Source organism: Anas platyrhynchos, chromosome 2 (genome assembly GCF_047663525.1).
Source record: "Anas platyrhynchos isolate ZD024472 breed Pekin duck chromosome 2, IASCAAS_PekinDuck_T2T, whole genome shotgun sequence".
NCBI lineage: Eukaryota > Metazoa > Chordata > Aves > Anseriformes > Anatidae > Anas > Anas platyrhynchos.
In genome coordinates this window covers 25,376,422-25,392,500 of record NC_092588.1, presented here as the reverse complement: position 1 = coordinate 25,392,500, position 16,079 = coordinate 25,376,422, and the positions used below count along the sequence as shown (strand labels likewise).

The following is a 16,079-nucleotide window of genomic DNA, read 5'->3' as shown; positions in this document are numbered from 1 at the left end:
CCAAAAAATATAAAAGGGAACAATAAATTTCTCATCTCTACAGCAAAACCAAAACAGAATGCAACATGCTCTGTGAATGTAACTGGGACTGTTCAGAGACCACAGACATTCAGAGGAGGTAGTTACTGACAGGTGAGCACCAGAATAAATTCCTGACTTCAAAGAAGATTCTGCTTCTCTGGTTCCTGTTACGCACATTAATGTGCTGCATTTTATTAATTGGCTTTTGAAAGAGATTTTATCTTTAATTTCTAATAATAGACACATAAGCATAAGTTCTTTTTACGATATCATGTTTGTACTGGTGAATGGAACCAGAAGAAAAAGATTAGTATTTTACTTGTACGGCAGTGTCACAATCTTACTGTGTATGAATGATGAGCAGCACATTAAAAAAGGGCTGGTTGTAGGAATTTTTGACATCTCTTTTCTTTACATAATGTAAATTTGAAAAAAAAAAAAAGTAGCTTTTAGCAATCACAAGAAATTATTATGTTTATAATCAAAAGTCTCAAGACTTAGTTGGTAAAAGCTTCTGATATCTAGAAACTAAAAACATAAAACAAACAACAGTGATTATACAATTAGGAAAATGACAGCTCCTGTGAATAGCCAAACTACATACTCAAATGCAGTTCTGTCCGCTAAGCTATGGAAAGAAGCCTTTAAAAGTTATTCATTTTCCTGACTCTCTTAAAAAGAAAAACTGTAACACACATCTGTGACCTAGCAACAATATGGTTTGAAATACTTTCCAGATCACTGAACTGTGCAATACCTTTAAAAATGGGATGACAAAAGGTCGCAGTGGGAAGTTAGTAGCTTCTTGCAGTTTGGAATGAAATTCTTCAATTGTCAAAGTAGAATTCTGTTGAGAAAAAAAAATCTTTCTTGGTGACAAAATAATGAAAACACTTAGCAAGAGAAACAGTAACCAAAACACTTGAAAATTGCTTAATAACTTGTTCTTGATATTGATAAGAGGATAAAGAAAAACATGCCACATTATTAAATTATTACCTTATTAAAATATTCAGAGGAAACCACCAGTATCTCAGACATTCAGTGCCTGTTGCTTAGAGTAGTTTAAGTTCTCAGGTGCTAAGCATGGAAACGTTTTCAGATGTCAAACACCAGTTAAAGCTGCTTTTCTCAACAATTTTTTTTCTTTTATTGATGCCTCTTGAATTTTTGTTCACAGTGCACAGGTGGTAATTAATGTGCACATACACAAAAACCTCATATTTTTTTTAAAGACACCTTCCTTGTTGTTTGAGGAGGAAAACTGCACTTTGCGTCTTATTAAGATAATTGTTTATTACGCCCCACTCATTGCATTGGTAGGTTGTGTAGGGAAGCCATTACTTTGTGGCTGAGGGCATGGGCATGAAGACCACACCTTGCACTGGTTTAACCAAGAGAATAATGATAGATGAACATTCCCAAGGAAGAGATCATGGTTTGCTCCTTGGAGCTCAGATCAATTTTAGCAAGACAGAAATCCAACGCTAATGAACAATGGGCAAGAACTTTTGATTTTAAAATCAAAGGCCAGTAGATGCACCCAAAGGTGTCCTTAGTTCCTTTACTAGTTCACATTTCCATAGAGAACCATGTGACAAGCAAAAACACATTAAATAAGTATTCTGGATGTGAAAGCAAACACAGAACAGGACATGCTGAAGTTCCACTGCCTACATTATCCACCCTTTTAACACAGACCGAAGTGAATGTGTCTCACTGCTTTCAGGTAGTGTTTTGTGAAGATATAAGTGGAGACCACCTGAGCCCTAGTACTAAACAGTGCTGGCAGTCTTTGCTCCAAATGAAGGCAATGGCAACTGCAGCTGCTCAGAACAGATGTAAATTAGAGCACTGCAACAGTATTTTCCTGGTATATGTAATTATTACTGAAGGAGATACATGAGAGACAACAATGTCTGGCAGCGAAAGGACTTTAATGGGAATAAAAAGAATTCTGGGCCAGATTCCCAACAGTTTGCCAATAAAACAGCAGCCCAACCTGACGGTTGTAGATAAGAAAAACCTGAAATTACCATTCAGACATATAATCACATAAAGATAATCTTATAAATAATGTGACTTAAGTAGCATCAATACACTGTCAGGTCCCTCATCACTGGATTCAATGAATACTGAGAAAAGGTTTTCCACTGCGTAACCACAGTCCAAGCGTGTATTCAACTCTTTCTTTTAACCAGTATTCTGCTGCTATATATATAGGGGCACTCTCTTTTCCCCAGTGAACTAAATTAGGCAAGCCAAAGCAGATTTAACTGTATTATATAATTCAAGCTGTGTCTATATCAGGAGTGCTGCCAGTATAGAGCAAAAACCCTTTTACATCATTATGGCATAATATTATACTGTTCTAGTCTGTACCCAGTTGAGAAAAGCTGCCACTTGTAGCCAAATAGTCAAGACATTTATGCTAGCTCTGGGGGCAAGAGCTGGCTCTTGTTATATACAAGTATGGTATATGCATATGTGACCCACACTTGCACATAATAGACATGTCAAGCATAAAGGACAGAAAGGGAGAGAAAAAGATAACAGTTATTATATCGTTTTTTGCTTACCACAAGTCCTAGCACAAGGGTACGCACTCTCTCCCCAATCTCTGGTGAAATGTCATTGCCAAACTGCTGTAAGGTTGTAAGAAATCTCTTCAGTTTGCTGAGTTGCCTAGCTCCACAAGCTGGTGGTAACTGCTGGTTAGCCAGAGAAGAGGAAGAGGAAGAGGATGGCCCATTGCTAAAGCCATTAGGAGGAGATGGAGCTCCATTTAATGCTGTTGGTGAATGGCTAGTGCCATTGGTTACTGAAAGAGAAAGAGACAGAAGATAAAATAGGAGAGGGAGGCAGAGGGGGAGAAAGAGGACAGGGGGGAAAATCCATCAGCTTATATTTTCTGTGCTTGACCTTAAAATTAATTAAGTTGCACAATCAAAGACAATTAGCTTTTTGACAGAATGACATTGCAGTTTATATCTATATTATAGTATCTGCTACTGAACAGTGTATGGACTGGAAGTAACAGTAGCTGCCTGTCACACAGCCCCCCAGAGTGTTCCTGGACCTTAGAAGCATTATTTGATTATCAGCCTTTTGTCAGAGGATCTTAAAAAGAAAGAAATAGAGGAGGGGGAAAAAAAATACACAGAAAAGAGCACAAGCGCATATATGATTGAGAACAACAACAAAAAAAATTGCTCTTTGGGGTAGAAAAAATGTGCAGACATATTTCACGAAGCCTCAGTTTATCTCTGAATATTTTTACTCGTGTTTTGTACACACAACTGACAGCTGTGTTTATAAAACAGGACTTTCACGTTTTAACCTTACACCACCCAATGAGAAGGTTATTTTTTCCGATACAGATTTCTTAGCTGCTAACATATGGAGCACACTAAGTTGTTTGTGCAGGTACAAATGGTGCCACGCTTGCTGTGGCCTGAAGCCTTGAAGCTAGAGCACAAAGCTGGGCTTCAGGAGAAGACTTCTCAGAGACCAGAAGGAAATCACTCAGCTTTTCATTTGCCAACTCTATCTCTAAAAAGGATAGGAAGGCATTTCCCTCCTGTTGTAAGGTTGCTGTGAGAATAACTATCTGAAGCACTAAGAGTTTGAAATTTATGGCAACAAGATTCATGCAGACATACTGAAGACAACAACAGAGTTTTTGGCAGCTATTTTAGTTCAATTCTTATTCACACTCCAGAAGAGAGCACAGAATCAAACCAAGGACATCTTTTTCCACCCAGGTTACTTGAAACAGTAAGAGTCAAACACTCTGTTGAAATTTCTTGAGTCTGACTAGCCAAACTGACAGTGAGTGGCAAGAAAATGGATGGCTCCCTACAAATGAGAAGGCAACAGTGCACTTCTAAGTGTAGGCACGCAGTGCAGAACTGTACCCAGCAGCAGCTTCTCTCAGCTGGCCATTGCCCTGTGCAAATTTGCTGGTTTCTGTTCAGGGAGCCACTCAACCCACCTTTTTGTTTTACCACTCATTCGTGCAATTTGCCGCTCTCCTCCAAAACACTAAGACCTGAATTTAGATCACTGTATCTCAAAAAACATCAAAAATCAGGAAGTACCTACAGTTAAAAATGTGTAGTGCTAATAGCTTCCCCTGCTTCCTATTTAAAAGCATGACAAGCTAGCAACTTGAACTTTCCACGTTTGTTAATGACTAAACATCCCTTTTTTATTTGTCATTTCCTCCAACAGTCATTTTTAGATAGCAACTTCTTTTTGAGGGTGGACACCTATTACAAGATTTAAATGATCATCATAACCCTCATTTAAAGGAGTTCTTGTCCTCGTGACTGCAGTGCACTTCTGGAGGTAGTAGAGAAAATGGCCACCTGAATGGCTACCTAGTTTCTGCTGTTTTTTATCGTAGATGTTGGTTGCCTACTCTAGTTGCATGGGCTAGGTAAAACAAGAAATAGAAAATGCAGAAATAGAAAAAAGCTGGTCTCTGTAAGTTAAGCGACAAGCCATGCTCTCCATGCACTGCAGTAGAGGGAGATACCTGAGTAAACAAATACATGGTGATTGCAAGGAACTTGTATAGACAGAAGTTATCATACCATGAGCTTAGTAAATGAGGAGTGGGAAGAGTATGTCCTGCTCTAGCCTGACAAAACCCAGCAACTCAGTCACTGTTCCTGGGCTGTTCTAGGCAGAGGGTGATGGGGCTATGATCAAGAAAGCTGAGAACAGCCAAGTCCATTCCCTAGGACAGATGATGAGGAGAAAGGCAGGCAAAATTTCTCCCTACTAATGATTTTATCACTTTCTTTACAATGTCTGAATTTGCCAACTGTCAAAGGCATCTATGTTGTTATGAAACATAACCATGTTATTAATAAAATAGAATTTAGCATTTACAATTTCAACAAATATATCTTAAGAGTTTTTAATAGTCTAAAACAAAGCAAACAACAAGCATACTCTTGACCAGAAAACAAGTATGCTCTTCTTAGCCTACAGGCATTCTCACTGTAGTAGTAATAAGTGCAACAGACATTCAAACAGAAGTGACTGTTTACTATATACAAGCTGGAACTGCTAAGGCCAAACTCCAAAAGCTGACAGGGTAAAAGGCATTTAAAATTAGATCTTTTAATCTTTTTGACTTTAAAATTAGAATTTTAGTCTTCATTTAAATAGGGGAAAAAAAAAAGAGAGAAAAATGAGCAGCTATGGTTCACACGCCTTCCAATAATATGCAGAAATCTAATGAGTACACTGAGAATTGTAGAAAAGACTAAAGAAGAACATTGTCTATTCCTTTTATCATCGCCCAAGATCATCCTGAACCATGCTAAGTACATTAGACAGAAAAGCCTAATCTGCAAGAGCCCCATCCTGCAAAAACCTAGAAACAGTTTAACTTTAGAGCAGAGCAGTTCCTAGGATGATTCAGGTGCTGGAGCTAAGCAAAACAAGCAGATCTTGCAGGATCAGGGTCACTGGGTTAAAGCTAAGTTTATGCAAAGAGCTGGCACAAATGCTCCTCACTGTTTAAGTTCAATGTAAATCCTCAGGACAGGGTTCACTGGGATAAGTGGTACAAAGGCTTCCAGCTGGCCTCCTGCATAGAGGTGAATTTTAAGTAAGGCATTTAACAAGCATTTAACAGGCAGCAAGGGGCTAAAAAATGTAGGCAAGACAAATAGAAGATGCTGCCTTCATTCTGTTTAGGCATATGTATTCTACTGTTCTAAAACTGTTTTATTTAAAATGTGAAATGTAAACACATTCTCATGTTTATACTATTACAAGGCATATAAAAGAGACCAAAAAATTTGCAGCTAAATCTTGGTAAGAGAAATGTGGATCATTTTGTGACTGTGAAAAGAATAGTCCAGACAACATGCCAGATTTAAATCTCAGTTACACTGATACGAATGCAGAATAATTCCACCAAGACTGGTAGAGTTTCCTGTGTGTTTACATCAGCAAACTGAGACAGAGATCCAGCCGTGAGTGATTTAGAGAAGTGGTCACAGGCTAGAAATCTCAAGACAAAACAATAAAAAGGACCTTTTTTTTTTTTTAATCCATACTAATTAGAAATTTTGTAGCACTTAAATCCAAATTCTTCATTCAATTGCTAGTGGGATGAAGTATTTTCTTTATGAATAAACCCCACTTTAAATATATAAACAAACCACAAAGCCCTAAACAATAACTACCAAAGTTTATATTCAAAAGTGAACAGAATCCTTTAAACAAAACAAAAGAATGGCATACATACAAGACAAGAAGGAAGTTTCCCTTACTTCTCACAGGACTGTTCTAAGCATAAATGACATAGAAAATTAGTTCTCGCTGTTCTTTGACACTGCAGCCAAGCTATCAACAAAATTACCACAACCCTGAGCTGAACGTCTTAATAAATTAAGGATACATTAATCTGTTGTGATCTTAGTTGTGCTTAGTTACATATTGCAGTATAATCAAATGCTGCTGCAGCTCTGTCATACAAGTTTCCCTTCAAAACTTGGGTTGTTTACATACAGAAAGAAAGAATATGGAAGAAAAGGAAGAAAATAAGTTTAATTACACGTTGTGGGCGTGAATGAACTGGTTCTTGGAGCTCCTTGGGTAGTGGGAGGAGGTGGCATTGTTGGAGGCGTCAGCCTGGATTGTGTCTTCACATCCACAGGTGAGTCTGGCATTGTGGAATGCTTCTCAGTGCGATCTGTAACACACCACATGAACACACTATTTTATTTCCCCAAGCACATCCGCTCCAAAAAAAAGTTTAAAAGCTAACACAGGAAGTGAGCCATTGCAGCATCTGCTGCAAAAGATTACACCTGATTATCTACTCCAGTGTGCTCTTTCAGAATTACATCATCTGAACCTTACTTAAGAAGGTGTAACACAGATGGTAAGACCTCATTTGTAGTGGTGCTGCATTATCTTTTGTTTTTATTTCCAGCATGTGCAGATGCTACCTCCCAAGCTCTCCTGGAGCTGCAATAATGCCACCTCCCTTCAACGTTAGCCAGGAGGAAAAAAAAAATTGACAAAGAGACAGGAAGGTAATAAATCCCCTTATGACAACTCTTGCAGAACTTAAACCTGAAGCTCTTTAGTACAGGTAAGATATTGGGAAGGATACTGGTCGAAGCCAGCTCTTGTCATGTATCTTCTTTATAACACCTGCCACCCTCTCCATCACTCATCTTTGTAGATAAGGAAAGATACTTATGTTAAATACTGTGCGCCTCCTGGGTGACTTTACCACCCTGCCCTTGGATATTCTCACATTCACAAGAAAAATAAACACATGTCAAAATGGTAAGTCAATCTCCACACATTCATATTGATTAAAAAAAAAAAAAAAAAACATCAAATTTCTATGTTTGCACCTCTACACAGTATGAACTTTAATGTTCGAAACCTGTAAGATACTAAAAATAACAACAACAAATGCAAAAACAGGCAAAAAAACTAACAGTTGTCTTGCAAGTAAAGATCTAAAGATGCCAGATACTTGATGCAGAAGCTACAGGAATAGTTTCTTTATCCAAACATTTTTCTGGACACCTCTATGTTAACATTGATGTAAATAAATGATTAAATATTAATAATGAAAAGCATTTAAACTGTTATGTTTCATTTATCATGAATGGGCAAAATGACATTTATCAACTGAAAGCAAAATTAAGACTTCCTTGCTCACACCAGCAGTTTAGTGAGCCATCTTGAGTAAAGGTGAAGTTTAGCTTTTAATAGGCATGAGTTAAAGTCTGACATCCCTTCTTCCAGGGTCAGGATTATTTGTTTTATGCACTGTCCTATACAAGTCTTCATGAGCTCCATTAAACCATCTTGCAAAACAAATAAATGTCACTGCTAGTGAATTAGTAGATTAATCTGTGATTTCAATTCAAGACAATAGTGAAGTCAGTAATGTTCTATAAACTTTGGGAAGGTATTCTTTGTTCTAACGTTATACAAACTTCACAAAAAAACAAAAACAAACAAACAAAAAAACCACATATATCTAAAGTTTTCCCTGCAAGACACCAGGAGAAATGAAATGCTGTGCACATGTTTTATGAAGGAATGTTGTGTTTTGAAGAGCCTCAAAGCACTTAATTATTAGAGCATTTAGTTATCGGGAGAACGAGAAGGAAAAAAAAAGTAAAAGTTAACAACACATGATAGATACAAATCTTCAGTTGCTTGAAACCAAGGAAGTATGATACAGACATGCAGCATGTGAAGTGCTACACACTTTTGGGAATGATGAACAGTTAAACACCCCTAAAATGCTATGAGGGGAATACAGATACAGTAGTAAAGGACCTGCAGTTTTGATCTAAGGTTAGTAAACCTCAGTAGTGTAGGGAACAGTATCCAAAATGCTGGCTTAAATATTAAGGCTTCTACACAGGCAGGTGAGGTTTGATTCACAAATCAAGCAACAGTAAATTATTACATGCTGGAAAACAAAAGTTTTAAAAAACACTCTATACAAAATTTCCTTTCCATATCGCTATACTCAAGCAGTTAAATCTATATCTTCAACAAGACATTCATTTAATATAAAGAACTATGAAAACTAGTCTTGAAATGTTAATTGCTTCCTTAATAGCTGAATTCATCTCGCACTCACCTCAACCAACCTCAGCAACAAGGGAATAAATAGCTTTCAGCTCATGTTGCAACAGAGGGAAAGAGGCACAGCAGTGAGCCCGAGCCCTCCTAAATAAAGGAAAATATTTCTGCCATGCCAAGAAAGGAGAGAGAAAGGGAGGCTTGCCAGAGCTGGTGGGGAGATAACAGTGGGAACTGCTGGTCCATCTGGTTTTCATTCTGCTAACACTCACGCTGAACTGTTAAGGAAGGCAGTCCAGGTACACAGATTTGAAGCATGTGGGAGCACAGACACAGGCAGGGAGGAGATGGAGGTGGGTGGAAGAAAGAGTGAGAGAAATCGAACTCCGCTCGCAGTCTGCTGCTCACACTGAGCAGGCACAGGCTGCATCCTCCAATTCAGCTGCTGATACCTAAAAGTGAGCCTGGTATCGCAACCAACCACGACTCTCCAGCTCCCCAACTTCGCTGCATACCAGAGCTCAGGTCTACTCAGACTGGAGGGGGAAGGCTTTTCCGACAAGCTGGCAATATTTGGTTACTTAAATGGAATGCTGTAGTGGGAAATAGTGTGTGGGCTCAGCCCTCCACTTGCAGATTGTCGTTCAGCTGCTCTCTGACTGGTTTTTATTCCCTCGAACAGTGTCTGCCACCCGACCTGCAGATCGCTGAAATTAGCCACAGACCCCTACATTTTTCATATAAATCTGTTGACATTAGGCTTGATTGTTCCTAATTACCTTTCTGTGGTTGGAGGAGGGGAACAAACTCTACAGGCCACTGACTTTTGATTAGCCCCTCTTCTCCCCTTTGCAAAGCCCTAACACACACACTGCTACTGTATGATGGTAGACAGATTTATCTCTGGTTGTCTGTAGCACCACCTTCTATAAGGAGATACAAGGCTGCTTCCAAGTACACCTCCAAACACTTCCAATCAAGGTACTAGCTTATCTTTACGGTGCAGAGGGAGAGGGGGAGGTCTTCTGAAGAACTACAATACAAAATGCAAAGCTCTTCCACGTGCTCTGAAGTCACCACTCTAAGGCACAGCCCAGGAAAACAGCTTGCTCCTTTGGAGTCTTTCACTTCCCACCCTTCCGCCCTCTTCAGTAGCAGAGCTCCTGCAGGAGCCTTTATGCTGGTATTTATCTGCTACCTACCTTCACAGCAGAGTCATAGAATCACAGAAGGGTTTGGGTTGGAAGGGACCTTAAAGCCCACCCAGTTCCAGCCCCCTGCCGTGGGCAGGGACACCTCCCACCAGACCAGGCTGCCCAGGGCCTCCTCCAGTGCACCCTTGAATACTTCCAGGTATGGGGCATCCACAGCTTCTCCGGGCAGCCTGTGCCAGTACCTCACCACCCTCTGAGTGAAGGATTTCCTCCTAACCTCTAATTTACATCTCCCCTCTTTAGAGTTCTGAGCTTCTCAGGGCACTATGGGGCCAGGAGGATGTGTACATTGCTGCTCTTCTACTCCACCACCCAGTTTGGAGGCCTCACCAGCTTCATTTGGAGCGGTGACAGAGCATAAAGCAGAACTGTGGCTGACAAAACATTCCCAGCCCCTACGACCTGAGCTTGTGAATCTGGTAATGTCTGATACATAGCCTAGAACCCTAGTTTCATTACAGATCATTACAATTTTAATTTTAAAAAAATATATATACATATATACTCTAATTGTTTAAAAATAGGAGTATACATGTATACCTTGAGCTTTGCTTGAAATGTGGACAAATTTGAAAGAGAACCATCTCTTAAAATGACTTAATTTCTTGATTTCCAAACATGTTTACGCTTTTGTGACAAAGTGAACTCCCCATTTGCAAAGCTGCTTTTGCCGTTTCTAAAGTTTGCTGGTTTTGGGGGGGTGTGTTGCTTTTCTTTTTTTACTTTTTCTTTGTTGTTGTTGCTCTTGGAATCTGGCATTTCAAATAATCCTGAATTAGCAGGGACATGACAGAAAGTTTCATACATGCAGAATCTCATATCGCCCCTTTCAGAGCACAGGCTGCATATATAGAGAGAATAACTTGTTTCAGATGCAAAGACTTCTTCCACAGAAACCCTCTAAGCAGTGACAGAGCTGGACTCCTTAGCGCAGTTCTGATCAAATAGGGCTGAAACCAAAGGTACTCCAAACCAAAGGGAAAAGGAGACATCTGCATTTCATTCTTCACTATTCTCTGCAATCAATTCAGGATGGAGATAGATGGTGAAATAATGGGCTAGTCCTAATCCATATACACAACCCTCTGGTGCAGTGAGAGACTTAGAATAAATTCAGAAAATATGTTTCAAGTATGCAGAGATCAATTGCATTTGCTTTGGATTATATTGGGGAAAAAAAAAAAAAAAAGATTTTGAAATATACATTCTTGAATCTCTTTTACAGCAAAGAGTGAAGAACTGTGATTTTACCACATAAGTATTTTGCTCCGTTTAAAATTAAATAATGTTGTAAAACCAACTTTAAATTATGATATTTCTTTTGCGGATTTCTTGGTTCATGAAACTGTGCTGTTCTTGTCATTCATTCAGGTTTTATGGCAGGAGTTATTTTTATCGCTATTATTTAGCTGTTAGGTGAGCACCGATATTTACCATAAGCCCAGCCAATTTCTGAAGGCAAACGTGGAAGAGACAAAGTAAAATGTGCAAAAGCAGGGCAAAAAGAGATGTGCATGTATTCAAACTGATTTCCTTTACTTCCTGTATCCTAAATGATTTAGTCCATTTTTAAAACAAGGCGGTCTTTCATATATGGCAACATTTCAGCTCGCGTGGCATGCTTCCAAGTCTAACGCATCAAGGAAAGCTGATGTATGGAACAAAATATGGAATATATAAATACTTTACTGATACCATTTCAATAGCCAATTCAATGTCAAGCATTTCTAGGAGTGGTGTGTTTTCAATTTCCTTTTTTAAATGAAAAAAAGTATGGTATAATATGCTGTGGCATTTATTTTACTTTTAGTTAGTGCAAATAGTTCCAGATGTATATTCAGGCATGAAAGATTCTTAAAAGAAGCTCTATATTGATTGTACAGTACTTACTACTTCTGTGCCAACACATTAAAAATAAAAATAAAAAAATGCCAAATTAGAAGAGCCCATTGCCTTTTTTCCTTTAAATTCACAGAAGGTACAAACCCTGCATATGACAGGATTAGAACCTGCCCCTGTCACTCAAATTATGTAAATTGAGACATAAATCTGTGGCATTAAAGACCGAGGATGGTTACCTAGATGACATTGGACTAATTCTGATCATTTTGAGAGTGACAGCATGGAATTTGCAAGCCAATAACTAAAGACTGTGAGTCCAAGTAGCAATGAACCTGACAGACCCATCAGTCCATCAAAGATGAACAATTACATAGCTCTTCCATCCATAATGTTATCACTCTATGGTCAGCAAAGAACCTTCCCTCCTCTAGATTTTCACTTGAAGTCAGTAACTGAGGCACACAGTGTGCCCAGCACGAGAAGGCAATGTTCGTGGCCTCACACCTCACAGTCCTGCCACTGCCTACAGCAGGACAATGAAATGAGGATCGGGGAATAATGCATCAGGTCGTGTTTACTGAGAATTATATTGAAATGTATTGGCCTTGGCTGAAAAGGTCTTGTTTGCTATAAGCATGGTATTAGACAAATATATATGGTATAGCCTACCTATAGCCCATGCACCTGGGAAAACCTGGAAGTCCTACAATGTAGCCATAAAACACAACACTTGGACAACATCACAACAAGTTAAGCACACTTCAGACTTGTTTGAAACTGGATCAACCTTCACTCCATTCATCACTTAGGCTTTTTGACTTTTCTGTAATGAATAAACAAGAACCTTAACACAAAGGATGTTCTTGTGCATACAGCTGCCCTCAAACAGGTATAATATGGATGAAACTTCCTTATCAGCATCACATGCATTCATGGAATCTGCCTAGAGACAAAACATCTCCTGATTTTTCTGGTGGAAAGCTTTTCCTCCCTGCACAATTCCCAAAACAGCAGCATCAGTACGCAGCTCAGACAGTCAGACTCCATCTTCTGTCACAAAACATCACGCCTACAAGCTTTACCCCTAAGGAATGTTGATGTGAACGAGGTGAATGATGGAAGCGAAGTGCACAGGCAAGACTTCAAGAAGACATAACGTTTCACTGCTGCTTTTACACTACTGGTACGAAGCTCATATGATGACCCTTTTGCAAGAGCAGTCTCACAACTTTTGCTACAGTCTTATCTTAGTTATTCTCCACTCAGATAGTTGAACTTTTCATATCACCAGTTATTATTGAAAATAAATTAAAGCTTATGCAGTTTATCCATTTCTTCTCATTTAACATGCAGAACTGAGGAGAAATTCTGCATCCTGGGAGTTCACTAAAGTTATCTCAGGCTAAGTTATCAGAGCTTTCTTCAGATGTGCTTAAAAAAAAAAAAAGCAATGAGAGTAATGCAATCTCCACTCTGTCTGTCAAAACCTGAAAGGAAATTTTGTGATCCTGTGCCATAGTTCAAGCAGCAAGAGTTTATAGATCACAAAAACTAGGTGAATGATGGACTATGCTTTGCATCCTGTTCTTAATCTGTAATGGTAACTTGACTGGCCTTACTGTCATGACAACCAACCCAAAAAAGCAGAAGCACTCTTTTTAGTTTCAGATCTCTAGGGTGGGTTGCCATCCAAAAAAAAAATGTGTGCCAGAGTCATGGCTTAGCAACTGAGGTCAGATAATTGCATGAGTTCAATGTAAGAGTTGAGACAAAAATATTATGCCTTGGCTTTGCTTGGACATATTATTTTCTCCTGAAAGAAACAAACTTGGCTTACCATATAATCTCATTTAAGAAAAAAAAAGTATTTGGTTTTCCTTTCAGTCAACAATCTGACATGTTTTGACAGTTTCAAAACTAACATAAATTCACTTTTAGTTATTTAAGAATTAAAAACTGAATCATATCAGAATTGCACTTTTTTTAAACACCTCTTTTACCCTTCTGCCTTCCCTGGCTTTACCATATAAAATTGCTTGAACATAAAAAGCAATGTAGGGAAGAAGAATACATTCTAAATGTAGATCAACTACCACCATAACAATTTATGAAATACTTTAGTAAGAACAGACAAGCAAAATAAAGGCCAAAGTGTGGCAGCAGCCCTATATTTCCAGTACACCACAGAAAGCCTCCTTGTCATAGCTGAAGGCCTGCTATCCCTCAGCCTGTACTTAAGACAAAAACAATGAAGATTTTTTTTAAATACCACACCAAAAGTCATAAAAATGCTTATAAATATAGGTGTGTATAATTAATGCAATTAATTAGGATTTCCATAATCATTATCAAAATACTATATTTGTAACTCCTGTTTCCTGGATCTGTTCTACTTTATTCTGTTGACAAGCTACCAAACTAGGAACTGTTGTTTCGAGAAATTTTCTTTTAGTTAACAAAAACAATTTTAAAACCAGACCACTGAATGTTGACATCCAAATGAAATGAAGAAGAGGTGTACACCACCTCCTGGCAAGCAAAATGAAGTAAAAAATAATAGTCAGAAAGAACAGTCAGAACAACCATTGGCCAAATCCACTCCCTGGCCTCCCCTACAGGTGTGGAGATGAGAACTCCTCAACAGCAAGCCCTCCTTTCTGCCATTTTAATGCACTTATGCAGTAGTAAAAAACACCAGAGTGTTAAGGCATAGCTGTGCTCATTTTAGAGAACTCCTAGGAGAGTGCTGATACCAGGATTCCATTATATTTAACTAGAACTGAAGTCTCTAATACAATTTCAGAGTAGATAAAGTTATCTAAAATAACTTATTTGGATTCAGGACAACGTTAGGTGTTAACTTATTCTGCCAGCAAAAAAGTTTTTGCAGCTGTACTATTAAAAAACTTCACTTATTTTTATAAAACATGCCAGAAGTCTTTTATGCTCATAGGAATGATACATGGGCATAGGAGGTGACATTTTCCATGGTTAAGCTTCTAAAGGACATAGGGACTACTGAGAAGGTAATGGATATACATCTTTCTTTGCTCTTGAGGAATATGCTGTACACAAGTCAAGATCCTGTTGGGTATCAATAAATGTTGGCCGCTCCAGGACAGACTACTCACCTGGTAAATCAAGCTCTGAAATTCCCATTTTGTCAGACTGCACAGTTTTTCCTATCTGGGAACTTAATTCTTCCCTGTGATATTTCACACAGTGAAGTTTGCTCTATTATGCCACGTGTGTAGGCCTGGAGAATGAGACCTTAGCCATAAGACAGATCAGGTGGCCAAAGTATGAACTCCTTCTCAACAGCAAATACCACTGCAGTTGTAGGAAGGATGCCTAATTTCTGCCATCTAACATCAATAGCTAAATTAGGAAATGAGACTCCATATGTAATCACTGAAAAGAAGGAAGAGTTAGAGCCTCTAATTTAATAACTTCTAAAGCTGCTAAAACAGATGGTTCAAATATTTCCATAGAGATCTAGGACTTTCGCCTCTTGAGAAACAGAGATATTCAAAGTGCTCTACAATGTGGTTGGTGTGCATGGGAGTCACTGCTCCTCATCTAGCTTAATTCTGCCTCCAGGCACACTAACTTCTTGTTTTCTATTCAGCAAGCCAAGACAGGTAAGAATCCATCAGTAAAGAATATATGCTGAAACATATTTCCACCCCCCAAACTACTGGGTACTGCCACTGTTACTCTCTCACTACTTCTGCCTGTGATGGAGAAGTGGAACTATAGGAGAAAAGACTCTCAGTATTATACATTGACAATCTCTACATAGTGCAATTTATTACCTTAATCAGTACTTCGGCATTTGTGAAAATACATGCTCTGGAAGACTATCATTTCACATCATCAAGTGATGCTGTTAAAGACATCTTGTGTTTACATGACTGACTGTCTAGACAGAGTGTGAGAAAATACTCATTATTAGTTACAAGCCAGTTCCTCCTGGATGCTGCATGTCACAACAACTGTGTTTTATTTGGGGCACTGGATCACACCTGAAAGCTGGGGGAGGGGGGGGGGGGGAATGGGAGGGAAGAAAGAGATTCTCATCAACTTCACATGAAATTGAGACTTTCCATCTGATATACTAACGAGGTGATAATACTTTTTGACAAATCAGCTCACAACCAAAACAAAGGTTACCATTAGCAAAAGTATATTTCAAATCAATTGTCTGGCCTAATATATCACAAGCATACTTAAATGTTAATAGGAAGTAATAATATAAGCACGTAAAGCAGAAGGGGAAAGGAGGAAACTTATGTTCATCACACCAACATAAAACCAGCCTAACCCTCCTTCTCCAGCCAGTGAATTCACACAAATGTCCATTGTCATAGAGATCAGGTTAGCTCCCCCAGGAACAGAGGTGCTGGGTTAGCC

At 38.7% G+C, this 16,079-nt stretch overlaps 1 protein-coding gene across 5 annotated transcripts in view; it reads right to left on the bottom strand.

Annotated features, from left to right (window-relative positions):
* Positions 1-16,079, bottom strand: part of RUNX1T1 (RUNX1 partner transcriptional co-repressor 1) — a 114,171-nt gene that overhangs the window by 45,303 nt on the left and 52,789 nt on the right. For 4 of the 5 annotated variants that reach the window (XM_027452458.3, XM_027452459.3, XM_072034463.1 and 1 more), the window contains 3 exons: positions 6,602-6,739; positions 2,601-2,842; positions 779-868 (listed from right to left, as the gene is read on the bottom strand). In XM_027452458.3, the coding sequence (XP_027308259.1) occupies positions 779-868; positions 2,601-2,842; positions 6,602-6,739 (470 nt within the window). Of the gene's footprint in view, positions 1-778; positions 869-2,600; positions 2,843-6,601; positions 6,740-8,668; positions 8,688-16,079 lie in introns of those variants that run through there. The other variant, XM_038174333.2, reaches the window with a different exon arrangement.